The sequence below is a fragment of the Anolis sagrei genome, chromosome 3 (assembly GCF_037176765.1).
Source record: "Anolis sagrei isolate rAnoSag1 chromosome 3, rAnoSag1.mat, whole genome shotgun sequence".
NCBI lineage: Eukaryota > Metazoa > Chordata > Lepidosauria > Squamata > Dactyloidae > Anolis > Anolis sagrei.
In genome coordinates, this window is record NC_090023.1 from 61,906,267 (window position 1) to 61,923,654 (window position 17,388).

General features: G+C 35.2%; 1 protein-coding gene across 4 annotated transcripts in view; it reads left to right on the forward strand.

Annotated features, from left to right (window-relative positions):
* Nucleotides 1-17,388, forward strand: part of USP25 (ubiquitin specific peptidase 25) — a 71,471-nt gene that overhangs the window by 35,304 nt on the left and 18,779 nt on the right. For 3 of the 4 annotated variants that reach the window (XM_060770498.2, XM_060770500.2, XM_060770501.2), the window contains exons 6-17: nt 1,200-1,286; nt 2,603-2,740; nt 5,077-5,153; nt 5,436-5,509; nt 6,525-6,673; nt 9,002-9,129; nt 10,131-10,226; nt 10,975-11,136; nt 12,724-12,929; nt 13,962-14,032; nt 15,895-16,123; nt 16,616-16,816. In XM_060770498.2, the coding sequence (XP_060626481.2) occupies nt 1,200-1,286; nt 2,603-2,740; nt 5,077-5,153; nt 5,436-5,509; nt 6,525-6,673; nt 9,002-9,129; nt 10,131-10,226; nt 10,975-11,136; nt 12,724-12,929; nt 13,962-14,032; nt 15,895-16,123; nt 16,616-16,816 (1,618 nt within the window). The remainder of the gene's footprint in view (nt 1-1,199; nt 1,287-2,602; nt 2,741-5,076; nt 5,154-5,435; nt 5,510-6,524; nt 6,674-9,001; nt 9,130-10,130; nt 10,227-10,974; nt 11,137-12,723; nt 12,930-13,961; nt 14,033-15,894; nt 16,124-16,615; nt 16,817-17,388) is intronic. The other variant, XM_060770499.2, reaches the window with a different exon arrangement.

Consider the following 17,388-nt stretch of genomic DNA (forward strand, 5'->3'; position numbering starts at 1 on the left):
GAAATACTAATATATTTATATTTGTTAACATTGTTCTTCATTTTAATTATTGTATTGTTTTTTAAGTGGCTTTTGCACTACAAATAAGATATGTGTAATGTGCATAGGAATTCGTTCATCTTTTTTTTTCAAATTATAATCCGGCCCTCCGACAGTTTGAGGCACTGTGACCTGGCCCTCTGTTTAAAAAGTTTGAGGACCTCTGCCCTAGACAGTTCAGGTCCAGACTATTTGGCTAACCACATCCCCTTGTACAAACTTGCTTGGACCCTGAAAAGTTATTCATGACAGCTCCCCCCCCTCCCCCCAATTCTGGAACTCCCTGCCCAGGGAAGCCAGAATGGCCACCTGCCTGCTGGCCTTCCAGCAGCAGGCTAAAACCTTTCTTTTCAGGCAGGGTTTACAAGATGAAGGTGTTTGAGACCATCAACGAATACTGTGATTTTGAAATGTGAGTTTTTGTATGGAGAGAAAAATCAGTATATATTAATAATAATAATAATAAATAATCTCCCATGAAAATAGAAGCACTGAAGGATAAATCCTGTATGACATCAGTGAGAAGAGTAAAAAAGATGGTGTTACATTGATGTTTGCAGATTCCGCTAGCATAGTGGTTCTCAACCTCTGGATCCCCAGATGTTTTGGCCTTCAACTCCCAGAAATCCCAACAACTGGTAGGCCAAAACACCTGGGGGCCCATAGGTTGAGAACCACTGCCTAGCAGGACAGTTATTATAATAAAATTATAAAGAATCATGAAAATAGTGTAGTGTTTCACACAAATACAAAGAACTGGATATACGAATTAACTATTCTAGAGACGATAGAAACTGGGTGCTAAAAGAATGACACTGCTACAAGACTTTTTATTAATGCAGTTATATGTATAATATTTGTTCAAATTATGATTCCATTCCTTGTTGTCTGATTTAATAACTTTTAAATGTAAAGTACTTTTTCCTGTATGTCTATACATATGTGATTCATACCTTGCATATAGTTAATTCATTGTACAATTCAGAGTATGAGACATTTTCAAAATAAAAGAGAAACATAAAAAGCACATTTCATGAGTTATTACATATAAACAACTTACATATGTCATTGTATTTTTCTGATATATCATAGAGTAAATATCCAACACAATGTTTAACTTTTTGAAATTTTAACGTAAAATTCCTATTTTCCTTTTTCAGTCGTTATTTAATCTTCTAGAATTCCGAAGGCTAGTTTTGAATTATAGTCCACCTGCAAGTGCTCAAGATCTTCCCCGAAACCAAAAGGTAAAGCTAAAAATACATATTGCTTACTGGGTAACACAGTTCTTCTCATGCTTAATAACCCCCTTAGATTTATCATATGTTTATTACAGGTGTAGAACATCCATGTATGTTTAAAATGAGTGATTTCATGGATCTTGCCAGATTTATGAAACAAGTTAAGATCCCAACCTGATGATTCATTCTCCCATAACTATTGTGTTATTAATGATATTGTCTCATAACCCTAATAGGGTTAGCATTAAAAAAAATTGGTGTCAGCAACATAAAGTGTACCCTAAAGGGCCCTGCTCATGCTTTGGAAGACCAGATAGCAGTGGAGACCTATACTAACTAGGAGATTTGATACATGCAAAATGCAAATCCCCTTACATTCGTGTCAGGCTTTCTCTGTCTCATTTCATATAAGATGCCACAAGTGGTGTTTCATCATAAACATCTGTGTCATAACAACTGTAATAAGCAGTATAATTACCCTTAAAGAATTTTGTTGGTAGTGATCATTGCTATGTGATACTGTGGAAGTGATAAATGACCTTTTCAAGAGGTACAAGATGTTAAATAACTGTGAAACTTGTCACTGTATAGTAATCTCAAGATTACTATACAGTTCCCCCTATTATTGAGTATGTTTTAGAATTTAGAAGTTGTTACTATGGCTGTTTCTCAGTGTTATTCAGGCCATTGATGTTATTCCTATCCTTTGCATAGAATGAAAGTAAAGTACTACAGATTTAGAGGATTACGAATTATTTTCTGACCCCCCCCCCCCCCGGATAATGCAGTTGTGCTACATTTGGGGCTCTTATCATTTCTCCATCCATGTACTTTAGAGCATTGCTTATTAACTGTGGATCCGACCTCAGATAGGGTCCCTTTAGCCCAGTGATGGGGTCCCAAAACACTAAATGTCACCTAGTCCCTGTTTTTGACATTTGTAAGAATATCTTGCGCAGTGTTTACAGTGGACTCTGCTAAAGATGCTTCAGCTGTACTTCATAAGAAGTAAAATCAGCCTGTTTATAAAGTGTTGCAAATGCTGATTTGTTTTCAGTAAATGCTTGATTTTATGACCTGAATATACCGTTATATTAAGGTCACATAAATATTTCTAGGGCCAAAAGGGGCCATGAGTGAAAAAGTTTAAAAACCCTGCTTTAGAAAGCTTTCTTTGGTTGGTTGGTTTGTAATGGTTTAATAAAACAATATTCAGGTAGCTTCACTATTCAGAATTCGTTCAGAATATTTAATTTAGTAGCAATAAAAAGTGAAATTAATAAAGTAACATAATATATTACTTAAACTTATTCCAAATACAGGAACATAGAAATTTGCCTTTTATGCGTGAATTAAGATATCTATTTGCACTTCTTGCTGGCTCAAAAAGAAAATACGTTGATCCATCAAGGGCTGTTGAAATCCTTAAAGATGCATTCAAATCGAATGATTCCCAACAGGTAATGTTAATGTATTCTATTTTACTTTGAATAGAAATAAGAGTAAGAATTATAGTTGAATAAACAATGAAAACAAGAGGTTACAATAATACATTTTATTAGTCTATACAAATATGTGCTTAATGTTATCTAATTTCATGCACTTCTGTAAATCTTACACACTGAGATAAATCTTCTTGTTCAAGCCTTTATCCCATTATCCAAAAAAGCAGTAAGAAGCTTAACTGTTTTAGGAAGCTGTCGGCATAATAAAAGATTTTTATAATCTGTTTATGTTACCCATTGAAGGTGCTGTTGTTATTAACCCATTATAGATAGAAAAAGTACTATATAAGTCAGATTTTTGGGCCAAACACAAATAAGTCATAAATTGTATAAAGCATGATAGCATTTGAATGTGTTTTTTAAACAAAACAAAACAAAAACCATTCATGATACCAACAACATAAGAATTAAAAGAGTAGTTATGCTGTAATTGGAATAAAATCACAATCATCACTGACTTTTATTCATTTTAGAAAATGGAAACCCTCAAGCTAAGATTTTCAATACCATATTAAATTATTATGATAGACCCAGGATATGCATCTTCAGTTCTACGACCTAATTTTGCATGAGATGCTCCAAAATTGATTTGATATTTGTCTTTCCCCTCACTGAGCAAAGGATAATCTTTGTCATTTCTTTAGTACATTATTAACCAGTTGTCAGGACTTTCTTAAAACCCAAAGTGCTGCTATTCACATGTGTTGAAGAAGCAATGTATGGATAGATCACTGCAGCAAACAGACAGAAACAGTGTGAAATTTCTGGTTATTTTTTCTTCTACTTTAGTGTAACTACCTTTTTCTTAGCTAATTACTCAACTAATGACATGGTGCAAGTTATCAATTTAATGCTCTTGGTTCAGAATCCTGTAAAAGTGCTCACTGCTCAAAAAATTTCTTTCTTAAATTTTGAGTTGCTATGGCTAATTTTCCAATGAATGATACCCATTTTTCATCTGCATTTTCATATGACACACAGCATTGCCAGAGTGTCAAATGATCCCAAAAGACAACGTTAGCATTGTTCATTATGAATTCACTAATATTCTTTGTTTTGCGTGTATATGAACGAGAGAGAGAGAAGTAGAGAGATTTAATGTAATAAACAACATAATATTTTGGTTTGGTTTTTTAAAATCGGCATTTTGCCTTCTCACAAGAAGGCATTCCCAAGAATGTTTTCTGAGGTTCTGTAAGCATGAAATGTAGCTTAAAAATAGGGGATAATGGGTGCTCTTTGATGCTTAAGTTGTGACTATATTGAACTTGTTTAACACTGATGTGGCATTAGGGTTCATGCAGTAGAGATTAGAATGTGGTTGTGTGAATGTTTTGTTTTGTAATTCTACCTATATATTATTGGGGATGGCATTTAATTTTGTTGTACGATGTACAATGGGAATAAAGTTATTCTATTCTTAGCGTCTTATGGGCATTATATTTCGGTTTTTCTAGTGACATCAGTGGGGGTAGAATTGACCCTAAAGTTATAATAATAAACTTGGCAACTTGTATTGATGAGAAGAGGAAGGTCTCTAGAACATCATATCACAATGCAAGTCTCATTATGGTTGAGGAATATGTACAGATCTGTAGAAAGATGATGTCTTCTAGCAATATCATTTTATATCCATGATTAGTGGAAAAACAATGCGCACATAAACTCCTTTTTCTCTCTGGAAAAAAGTCAAACAGGTCTTGTAGTGATCCATTATTTCTGCCTCAATCTAATGTTGCCGGTAAAGTTTCTGTTTGTTGTATTGTACTGCAACACCAGCAATATCAATGTCTGTAATATCAGTATCTTATGATAAAATATTTTGTATAAGATTCCATCTGCTTTGAAATTGGTTTGTCATGACAGCAGTGATCCGCCGGGCCTGGCTGGACACGACATTTTATTTGCTTCTTATGCCAGTAGGAAGCCAGAGGTGGTGTTATGTTACCACTGCTGTTATGTTCCTGCCCGTGCAAATATTTGTGAGAGTAGCACAATACAGGATTATATTGGTATACCGTACTCTTAGCCAGAGTTAGATTTCTGTATAATTCATTGGAATAAAAATACTATATTCATGTTCACCTTGAAATTTTTAGTGTCCTTTTGCTTGGTTAGCATTATATGCTTCCAGATCACATCGTGATCTTTCCTAGGGAGATATCACTTGCCTTTTTGGATATGTGTTAGATATAGCAGAACTAACATCTACAATTATTAAAGCTGTAGAGTGTACAGAATCTATTGCAGTTGTAGATATAACTGTATATTTGTTTACTATCTCTCAACAGCAAGATGTCAGTGAGTTCACACATAAGTTATTAGACTGGTTAGAAGATGCCTTCCAAATAAAAGCTGAAGAGGAACAGTAAGTAACAGCAAGTAGTATATCCTGGGTTTCTGCATGACAGGAGCTTGTTTGGGGTTGAGAAGGGCTTCATTTCATCATCCCCACAATGGTTCTGTTTTCAGGAATTTAATGTGCTACTCATCTATAGCAATGAAAATGTTTCAGTGTATCCAATATAGAATGATATTTTAAGGATTGGTGTTAGTTCTGAGTTTTAGACTAAGTTTTAAGGAATCAGATCATTCTTTTAACTCCAGATATTTTTGATTTATATTCTTAAAACATTTGTTGTCTCTTTAGAGATGGAGAGAAGCCAAAGAACCCGATGGTAGAATTGTTTTATGGGCGGTTTCTAGCAGTTGGAGTTCTTGAAGGTACTGCTCTTGAGTGGAAACATTCTTGTCACCACACTTCTTCCATCAGAATTTTAATGATGAACAAAAATAGTGCATACAAGTTATTTCAAAAAGTTTGTTTAGAGAAAAAGTAAACTGAAAATCTGAGAAAAATGTTTGGCATCCTCCAGATAACTGCAAATGGAATAAGCCGTTGCTTAACAGTATGTGTTAAACTGCAGGCTTAAAATTCCACTGACATTTGCAAAGTTGTCTGCAAACATTTCATAACAGATTATGGAAAGTACTCTTTATGATCTGTTTATCTACCATGGAGCCCGATTTCAGGATAAGATAGCTTATACGTTGTCATTATGCCCCCAGATCTGCCAGTCCTACTTGATATCAATGAAGAATTACTCCTATGTATGGGGATTTGGGGCCAGGGGATTTTAGTACAGGTATACATATGTTGCTGTACTAGGATTAATTTGTCTTGTGCTGACATCAGTGTCCTTTCCTGGCAGCAGCACTGTAAAATCTTAGAAAAGTATGCTTCTTGGTCCTGGTGGGAATCCCTTTAACTAGAGATAGTAAAGATAGAAAACAAAATCTGCATACAATATTGACCCTGTCTGATTCTTAATCCTTTCTCTTGAGGCTATTTTAAACACTATTTTGTAACTGAGACTATCCTTTACTATACAAATACAGTAGTTTCCATTGTCTAAACATCATGCATTTTGTTGATAATTCTATTTATGTATCTCTAAAGCTTGTTGTTTTTCCTTTGTATCTTCAGAAATCTCTCTTGTAAGTTTTTAAGTGGCATTGGCAGAAAAAATATTAAAAAGAATAAGGGTCTACCATAGTTTTAGACTATTTTAACTTACTATATTTTAATCTATTAACATGATTTCATCATTTAATTTGTTTTACTATTGTATGCCACCACAGGGTGGTGTGATATAGGGCAGGATAGGCCTATTTTAATGAATAAATCATGGATAGATATTTTACTATTGAAATCTTAACACATCCCTCTTTTGATAAGGGAAGAAATTTGAAAATGCAGAAATGTTTGGTCAGTACCCACTTCAAGTGAATGGCTTCAAAGATCTGCATGAGTGCCTAGAAGCTGCCATGGTCGAAGGGGAAATTGAATCCTTACACTCAGAAAATTCTGGGAAGTCTGGCCAGGAGGTGAGTGATATGCTTAGGCTTCTGGAGACATTTGTAACCCTTCCCGTGATGCTGACTGGGTTTTAAATATGGATGACACAAATGCAAAATATTTTGGCAGCCTGTTTATTTACTCTGATAAGATGCGTCTTCTGTTTCAGCCCGAAGTAAAAGTTCCACATATTGCATGTTAATTTGGATTAGTGAGATGCAGAATGCTTTTTCCGTTATTTCCTTTATTAAAGTTATATTTGAAAGAGACAACTTGCATAATTTTATGGGCTGTTTATTTATTGCCATGCTTCAAGCAGTAATGAAATAGAATATTCCCTAGAAAACATTTGAGACAAGCATTAGACAAGGCTTATATCTACCCCTAAAGCCACCTTTTTATTTTCCTTTAATTTGATTATTTAACATTAACTGATTCAACTGATTTTGAAAATGACATCAACATGTTTAATATACATTTTGTGTTGAACCATTGATATTGAAAATAGTATTGTCATGGTTCATATGTTACTATGTTGATTCATTTGTTTTTGTGGACAATCTCATTTTAACCTGAGAAGTGGTCAGATGTAACCATCTTGATTGCTCTCAGAAATGTGCTTCAATTCACAGTTGTGTGGCATGTTTGCAATTCTTCAATAACCCTTTTCAGTAATCTCTTCATATTTACAATGATAATGAAGGAATGATCAGAGATGGATAAAAAGTTTAAAGGGTTAAATATATCATTCCAAGTAATATAAATTATGCACAATATATCTTCAACTAAGTAGAAAACATGCTCTTGTTATTGGCGCACCTACAAAAATGCCAGGTTGCCCAACTTGGAACGGGTTATGAGAGTGGATAATATTACTGCTTGCCAAGTAAGAACTTCAACTTATCATGTCCATCTATACTATAAATACGTATCAACCACTTTCTTTTAGCATTCAGAGATTTTTAAATATTTATCTTTTGCAAAGTGTAGTCATGGCCTTCTCTGAATATGAATGAATTCAGTGTACTGTGAGTCTCAGTACCAGAACCTTACAATATAGATTTTTATCTTTTCAAATTGACAAGACTTTGAAGAAAGCTTTCTTGCCTACTTATGTATTCTGACAAAGAAACACCTCCTGCATCTGTAACTTCCAGAGCTCAAATTCAGAAAGGTTTCATTCACTGCCATGAAGCTATCACACGGAATGTTAAAATGTACAAGTGCCTGTTAATAACCAAAGATCAATGTGTTTTGATGGTGTCTTTCATACACACACACATGCACACCATCTGTTTGTGCAAAACAAAATAAAACAGCAGTTTGCTACTTAACTGAAGATACCAAAATTCCCTTCTGAATCAGTTTGTTTCTCCATAAAACCTCAGGTTTTTTCCACAATTATTGGTTTTCTCTGTGGATAATACCTTTTTCATTTTTGTTTGTTCTGATCTTCTCTAAGGTTCTAGGATCACATCTTTCGTAAAGAGTTTCTCAGTTCATACTTACTGCATCCAAAGTTCAGCCTAGTGGGAATAAAGAGAACAGATCAATTCATTTTCTAGAAAAACAGACACTACAAAATTGAAATTACATGCATCTGACAAATTTTGATTATTATATGCTAAGGTCAGTAATTTGGATTAAATATATAATTAAAGCAAACAAAAAATGTGAGATTCCCTTCCCTCTCAAAAAAATAAAATATGGAAATATCAAGCTGTTTTAGCATTTCAATCTTATCTAAGAACAAAAAGTCAGTATGCATTACATTAAGTTCACAAAATTATCCACAGTAGTGAATTAATGAAGGAGATCATTAACTGTGAAGTAGAAATTTGTTGCTATGAAACTGTCAGTTACCACAAGAGACACGGTGCCATTTGATTTTACATCAACAGATTGATTTTGATGAAATAAGAAGGTTAATATAATTGCAGTGACACTATTGCTGTTCTTATAGAATGACATGCGAAACAAATACTGATCTTGAAGCCACACAGGAGTTTCTCTTGTCACAGTTAGAGGTACAAGGGGTAGAAGATTCTTATATTGAGTCTTCATATAATAAATTGCGTGTGTTTTCAAATTCTAGATCTGTCCATATATGTTGAGCAACATTAATTTCAGAATATGTTGGGTTTTTAGCTTTTGCTGACAATTTTTTACAGTAGATATGATTTAGTTTTTGAAAACAAATGCAACATTGTATAGCTGTAAAATGATGCTTTATGAAAAAATTACTGTTATAATATTCTCCCAAACATGTTTTTGTTCAGATGAGTTGAATGGATATGTTATTTAAAGAGAATGTATCTAAATTGCAGTTATCTAAAATACAGTTTTGTTTTTTGCAGCACTGGTTTACTGAACTTCCTCCTGTCTTAACCTTTGAGCTCTCAAGATTTGAATTCAATCAGGCTTTGGGGAGGCCAGAAAAGATACACAACAAGTTAGAATTCCCTCAGATTTTATACCTGGACAGGTACAAGTATACTGTCTGATTCTTTGTCTCCACTATATAACCTACACTGCAATATGCAAAAAACACTAACCAATCTATCAACAACTAAAAATCAAAATGGTCATGTTTCTAAATGTAAAAGAAGGCCCTAAGTAAAGGATATGTTCCTAAAAGGTGATCATGGGTTCTGGGGCATGGAGGGCTAAATCCAATTGCTAATTCCAGCTTGAGTAGAGAAAAATAAGAATTTTTATTTTAAAAAAATATCTCTCTACAGTTCATTCAGTAGGCACACACTGGTTTGAACTAGTAATTGTGTTTACCTGTATTTAGTGGTTTCCCAAAGTTAAGTTATTATTCTTTTTTTTCTGAATTCATTGAAGTTCTGTACTTTAAGATCTTCTTGAACACAGAAATTGAACCAACAGGAACAGAATGTATTAACTATAGCAATTATAAACTTAGTTATAATTTTTTTTAAAACTAAATATATGAATAAAACTGAAATCCCTGACTCCTTACCAAACAGCCTTTTCACTATTCTGAAAATGATACATACCGGTAGTTGTGGTATGTGAGAAAAAAATAACCTCTCTCCCATAATTAGGTGAAAGTGTGTTGTCTGAGTAAAACATTGTTGTCTGTCAATTCTGGATCCATACTACTCTTTTGTAACAAGCTGTTGGTTCTTTAATGACAGCAATTCATATTTTTAAAACTTAAAAATAGTTCATGTAGATATGTTGACAGTGATCTTTGTTTATCCTGTCTTTATAAATTAAAATTTAGACAGATCATCAGGAAATTTTCAGATGACTTAAATCCAATCTGTGTTTCCCAGGGAAACAAATTTAATCAATTTAGTTTAAGTGAGTAGAAGATCAAAATATTGCTGGGCTATATTTGTCATTAGTCCTAGTTAGAAATTATGGTCTCTAATTTTGTGGTAAGTGGAACTGACTTTGAATTTAACTTGTTATTGGTAAAATAGGTCATTTGTTTACTACTTTTACTTTTAACAGATATATGCACAAAAACAGAGAAATAACACGAATAAAGAGGGATGAAATCAAAAGACTCAAAGAATACCTCACAGTATTACAGCAGAGATTAGAACGGTAATATAGATCATTAATCTGATATGATGTATAAATAATGTGGAAATTTTAGATATAATGTTTACATATCACTTTTCTTGAAAGTTTCTTTGATATTGTTTTTAATTCTAGTTTTAAAATGCATTAGCACTGTAAAAAAGTAGAATTTCATTTGAGGAAATTTTTGTTGCTCTGAGAGTAAACTTAGGAGTAAGGAGTGTAATAGGACTTTTCTGTAGAATTAGAAACATTCAGTGTCAGTTTAACTCAGAAGTACTTACGTTAACTGTCAGCACATTTCAGTTGGGATTTCTCCTTCTCCACCTACAGATATTAAGGTTTGAATTAAGCATTATTAACATGTAAGGCACCTGCATTGCCGAGCTGTTTTGTTTCTTTGTGATAGAATGAGGTACTCATAAAATGTAAACCTGTTTTTGTACTTTTTATAAGTTATATTCAGTACAGTGTTAACTTTCTCTATTGGATGTTATTTGTGGTCACTGGTTCCCCAAAATTAGGCAAAGTCAAATGCAACAAATGTTTGTGATTTTTAGAACCATCCAGGACTGTATGAGAGCTGCAATTTCAAACACTAGGTGGACAATCACCCATCTGTCTTGTGTTCTCTACCACAAACATATTGCCATTGTCTCATAGTTCATGAGACAGATTTTTTTTTCAATAATTCAGAAACAGTTTATGAAATGTAATTAAAGCATGTGTTTGGAAGGTGTTTCTTATGTAACAATAGTATTTATTTTTACAGGTATTTAAGCTATGGTTCTGGTCCTAAACGGTTCCCTTTGGTAGATGTCTTACAGTATGCACTGGAATTCGCATCAAGTAAGCCAGTGTGTAAGTCTCCTATTGAGGATCTTAATACTAGTGCTCTTCCTAGTGGTGCTTTGTCAACACAGACAATGCCAAGGTAAAAAGCCTTCATGACTACTCAATATTTTGATTATGATTTGCTTAAATACAGGAAATTGGTAACTTACTGAATGACCAAGTGGGATGTTTGTGTGGTTTGCCCAGCTGTCAGTAACTCCCTCTTCCCAGCAGTAACTCCCTCTCCCCCACTAGTTCATTCAGCTTCTACTCTGTTTATGTGGAAAACTCAAGGTAAACTACAATAGACCTGTGAACAGATACATATAGGCCTTAAAGCTAACACAGATAGGAATATTATTATATGATATAATTAGTATTTGATAAACAAGAGATAAACTTTCACCAATTCCAAAAATATAGCTCAATATGCCCCATCTCATTTGAGATACGTTGACTTATTCTTCAAGAAAGGTTTGTGTTGTACAAATGTCTTTTTAAACTTTGTTTCAAATTTTCTTTATTGTTAATTTCTCCTCAAAAGCGTTACTACTGAATATTCTAGAAAAATACTTCATTAAGGAGACATGAGGGATTTGTATAATAGATAATCCATGGGAACTTGTATACTGCTTTGAAATGCTAAGTTCCAGAAAGCTAGAGGGATGTATGCAGGATTGTATAGGCATAGATTTTCAGGTATCCCAGCCATTTCATTTGAGCTTCAATTAACTCTACATTTACCTTTAAATTGTAAGAGTAAAACTTGAATTGAAATGGGGTAGACCTGAACACCACACGACAATTGAAGCCTCATTGTGGCTGAGAAGTACCGGCTTATGGCATTTCAGATGTCTGGCACATACCACATTTACTTGAGTCTAATGCTCACCTTTTTTGGCTAAATTACAGTACCAAACTTGAGGTGCACATTAGATTTGATGGCGTGTCAGAGTCACACACATAAACCCACCTGTGAAAAGGCCAAAGGAAACCAAAACCCGAAAATTGGAAATGGAGGTTTGAGGGTGTGAGGAGGCTGTTTTTGGTGGTGGTGGCGGCGGCAGAGCCTCAGGGGTCTATGGCACCAAAAGAAGGATGAGAAGTACTTGGGTGGGGATCCAGACAGTCCTGCCGCTTAGCCATGGATCCTGACTCCTAGGCTGCCCCCGGGGTCTCTCGCTCACCTACCCCCTAGGCTCAGTCCCATGTGATTCCAAACGGTCTCATTCATGAGGCCTTAAAACCACTCCCACCCCCCATAATCAGTTTTCTAGGCCTTGTTAATGGAGCCAATTGAGACTTGTGTGCATGGCTTCCTAAATGGCCTCACTCATGCTGCCCGCCTCCCTGGCACGCTATGCTGCGCTGTTAAGCACAACTCATTCAAGGACAAATCCATTTATTGTAACATGCAGCTTCAAGATTAAGGTACACATTACATTCGATGGCACATTATACTCGAGTAAATGAGGATATTTGCTGGATCCTACCCATCCACTCCCTACTCCTACCTTGGACTGTCTGGATGCATTTAATCATGACTGTCAAGAGAGGGTTGAAGAGGTTTTGCAATTTCAAGGATGAAGAATCTTCCTTTTTTTTTACCAATATGGAGTATCTTTTGCAATGATACCTTGAGTTGGTTTATTTACACTGAATGTTTCACCATTTTTAATAAATGTAGCACAACAGAACAACAGGGGCCTTCTACGGAAATACAAAGCACATCACCTGCACAACGATCAGTAATTCACAAGCCCTTCACGCAGTCTCGGATTCCTCCAGACCTGCCAATGCATCCAGCTCCAAGACACATAACAGAAGAAGAGCTTTCAGTGCTGGAGGGCTGTTTGCATCGTTGGAGGACAGAAGTAGAAAACGACACTAGAGGTATAATTTGGGAAATTGGGCTATGGATTCACAGATGTGTTTATTGCTAGCGCACATAATTTTTAATTCAAACTTCTGGATGGGAAGTCCAGAATATAAAGCAAGGAAGCCCTCAGGGAAATCTCACTGGTCTTTCAAGAGTTATTGGTATGGTGTTAGAACACCACAGCCTTGTAATATAGGGCTCAGATGAAACTTACAGCCATAACCTTTGGCCTTATACTCAGCTTGTAAAGCCCAGACTGTCAGTTCTTTTTTTTTAAATTGTACTGTCTGTAATGGCAGCTATGGTAAAGAAATCTCCTGTGCGGTAAATGTACAGGCAGTTTGAAAACATAACACGAATGCGTCCTATATGCACAAATAAAAGTGGAGCAAAATGGGCCACTACGGCCTGCCCTTCAATGCATTTAGACCAGTGATTCTCAACCTGTACGTCCCAAGATGTTTTGGCCTTCAGCTCCCAGAAATCCTAACAGGTGGTCAACTGACTGGTATTTCTGGGAGTTGTAGGCCAAAACACCTGGGGATCCACAGGTTGAGAACCACTGATTTAGACTAAAGGTCGTGTAATCTGTAACTATTGGCTATACTGGTCAGAGCTGATGATCACAAAAAAAATGGGAAGGCCGTATTTGCCAATCTCTGGAGTATGCAAATCACTGTATAAATATGAAGGAATTATATGAACATCCAAATGTTACTGCTGTTTATATAGGTGTGAAATAATACCAACAGAAAATGTTAATTCTGTGTGCATCTGAGAAGCTTGAAACAGAGAAAGCCTTGGAAACAGAGAAAAATAGCTACCCTGCACAAGAAGGTATAACATACCTAAGGGAAGTGCATGGAGGGACTAGTAAAAATTATATTGCCAGTTAGAAGATGTTCTAAAAATGGTACCTGAATTAATTCAAAATACTTTTAAATGCAGGGTAAAAAATAATCCGTTTTTCAGTATTTAAACTAACCAGTAGTCATTGTGTTTATGTTTTGTGTAAAAAAAATCTTTTTATTTTTCTCTCACATTAGACTTGCAAGAAAGCATAGCAAGAATACAGCGTACAATTGAACTAATGTATTCTGACAAATCAATGGTGCAGGTTAGTATAATTTCTATAAGAAATATAACATGTATTTTTATAGAGATTTTTATATTAGTCGAGATTCATATAGACAGTATAACCTATGTATTTTAAGTGAGATTAATCAAGATTCTTAGAAATCTGCCAACCACTATGCAGTGCCCCATCCTTAATTTAAACTTTATTAACTTTTTTTAGACCGAAATATGAACATATCTACACAAGTATTCCCCTTCCTAGACACCATTGTTCATTTATTTACCTCAGAAGGAACCAGACTTGGTCCTCACAAGCTAAGTTTTTATGTATTTGTTAAATTTTTATCCCATTCAACCCTTCTACCAAATGATACAATCTGGGCCTGACTTCAAGATATACTCTTGCATGTATTGGCTACATGATAGTGGTCCTGCTGGTGAAAATGTGTTGACCATATACCATATCATGCAGTATTTCATTTTTACAAAATAACAACAACAACAATTGGTAATGTTATAATCTCATTCCTTTCAAAGACTGTCATTCCTGTGATTTAATTTAAATTTTCTCTTACATTTAGCTATTTTGGACATGTGTATAATAAAAAGTACCTAAATCCCAAAAAACAACAACAAAACCTACTTACTACTATTTTTTATTATTTAATTATATCCTTCCTTTTTCCTCATTTTTTCCCTAAAACACAGCACAGTTCATGAAGCACACAGCCACATGATAGTACTATAGCTGTAGCTCGGGTTCACTTGAAAAACATACTTTTTCACCTGCAAACTTCTTAATTATGGTTGCCTGAGTCATTTGCTCCAGTCTTAAACCAACTGAATTTATTCTAAGTAGAACTTGTATAAGATAATGTTGTGAATATAGAAGTATTAAATATGCTCATAAAGTTGTAACGGGTCTTGAGTGACATTGGAAAAGGTTGGTTTATTTTGTTTTTGTTGGGGGTTTTTTTTTTGGGGGGGGGGTGGAACTGAACCTAGTTAAGTGAGCAGCAAAAGGTGCTTCTACAGTATGTGAAGGAACATTTCATAACACCCCCCTGAATTTGAATAATTCAAACAGAGGGAAAGAGGCAGATTTCCAGGAGTCTATATTTTCTCATAATGATAGTTATCTCCAAATCCAAGGAGCCGAGGAGGCTAAGTCAAAGGGGGGTCCTACTCCATGCCAGAAGGCTGCACATGCTGAAGACCCATTACCATCATTCATTGAGTGATAAAGGGCCAATGAGAGATTATGCTGCTCTCTGGTTATTAAGTAGGAGATGCTGTCATAATTTGACACCTCATGTTTAGGGGCAGTTGTCTATAAATCATACATCTACTCCCTGGCAGCTTTGATGTTTTCAACCTGGCAGCTTTGGTGTTTTTAACTATTTGAATGTAATTTTCCTGCTTCTTGCCAAGGGGTTGGAATGGATGGCCCACAAGGTCTCTTCCAATTCTATGATTCTAACCTCTTTCTTGACAACTAACAGTACTCTTCCAAGTTGGTGCTTTCCTGACCTTGGACGTGATACCATTTAAGACCTTGTTTTACTACTTGCTGACTTTTTTGTTTAGACTATTAGCAAAAGAAAAAAAGAAAAAAAACTGAAACCACTGACAATCAGCTTCCTGCTTCTGCCTTCATTCTTTGACTGACCTGGAGCAAATTAACTACTTAATAGCTCTTGTATTCTAACATCCTAATTCCTGGAACATTTGCTGACTGCAGCATAGAACAGAATAGATAGAATGAGAGTATAACTAAGTTTTTACTGTGATCTTTGATTTTTAACCTGATAGATCTGCTTCCTCTTTCATTTTTTCCTATTTTCCTTTTGTTTATTATGACCAAAATTGTTAAGTATTATCTCTTGATGATATGTTACTTAGGTTCCTTATCGGTTACATGCTGTATTAGTTCACGAAGGCCAGGCGAATGCAGGACATTATTGGGCATATATTTATGACAGCTACCAAAGGAGGTGGATGAAATACAATGATATATCTGTGACCAAGTCTACCTGGGAAGAGCTTGAACGGGACTCTTTTGGTGGTTACCGGAATGCAAGTGCTTACTGTTTAATGTATATCAATGATAAGGAACCTTTTTTGATACAAGGTAAATAATGTGCAGAATGCAGAGATTCAGTTTTACTTGCTTTGTTTCATATGATAAAGACATAAATGATAGACTCTGTAACCCTTAATCTCTTCTTGACATCAGAAAGACCAGAGTACTGCTAGTTTATAATTTTGCTTCTTGAGTATTAAAGTGTATCTATTTGAAACAAATGGCTAAAGGGTTGCTGGTAATGGGCAAGAAATTGGGAGGATGGCTACTTCTATGGCCCACACAATAAACATAGATATACAACAATGTAGATAGAAGAGCCTTGCTTATTTAGGGTTCATTATAAAAATGTATATCATTAATGTATACATTAGAGTGGAAAACAAGCTGTTTTTTTTTTATTTCATTATATTTCCATAGCTATGCCCTGTGTGTTACTGATTTAGACATCTGGGTTTAAAATATTTTATAAAAACCTGTGTGCATGTTGCTTTTCATATTCTTTAATGGATAGAACCTATATGTTGCATGTTGTTACAGAAGAATTCAGCAAGGAAACAGGTCAAATGGTTGTTGGAATCGATACGTTGCCTCCTGATTTAAGAGATTATGTCAGAGAAGACAATAAACGTTTTGAAAAAGAGTTAGAAGAATGGGATGCCCAGATTGCACTGAAAGCACAAGAAGAAAAAGCATTAATATCCCAAGCAGCCAGGGTGCCTGTGCCTTTCACTGCTCGAGGTTAGTAAGGAAAATAACCGACTCATCCGTTTTCTCTTCCTTTTTTCATCAATACTCCAACCTGTTATTTTGTAAAATCAGAGCAACAAGAGCATTCAGAAGTGAATGCCCAATGCAAGATTACTTTGATGGTACACTGGTTTAGTTACCAGTCCTCTCTCCCCAGTAGCTGCTTACATTTCCATTAGGACATGTAAATATGTAAATAAAATGCAAAACAATAAATAATGTTTTCCTTTGATTGAGAAGTAATCGTACTGCAAATTTGCGGGGGGGGGGGGGGGCGGTCTAAGTTTATATTTTAGGCCATATACTTGCAGTTAGGTATCATCAGAAATATTGGTCTGGGTCAGATGTCACAATAAGCCAGAGTTCTAAAGAATTACATTTTGTTGGAAATGAATAAAATGTATTCATGTCCACAAGAAAGCAGTGTTGCTCCTGCTTGACTGCCCCTCTTAATGAGACAGTCCAGACATCCTACAGACCCTCTATTCACAATTTGTTTGTGATATTCAAACCAGAGGCTGTAGCTTGTGCCTGACTCTTTGTATACGGTTTAACCCACTGCC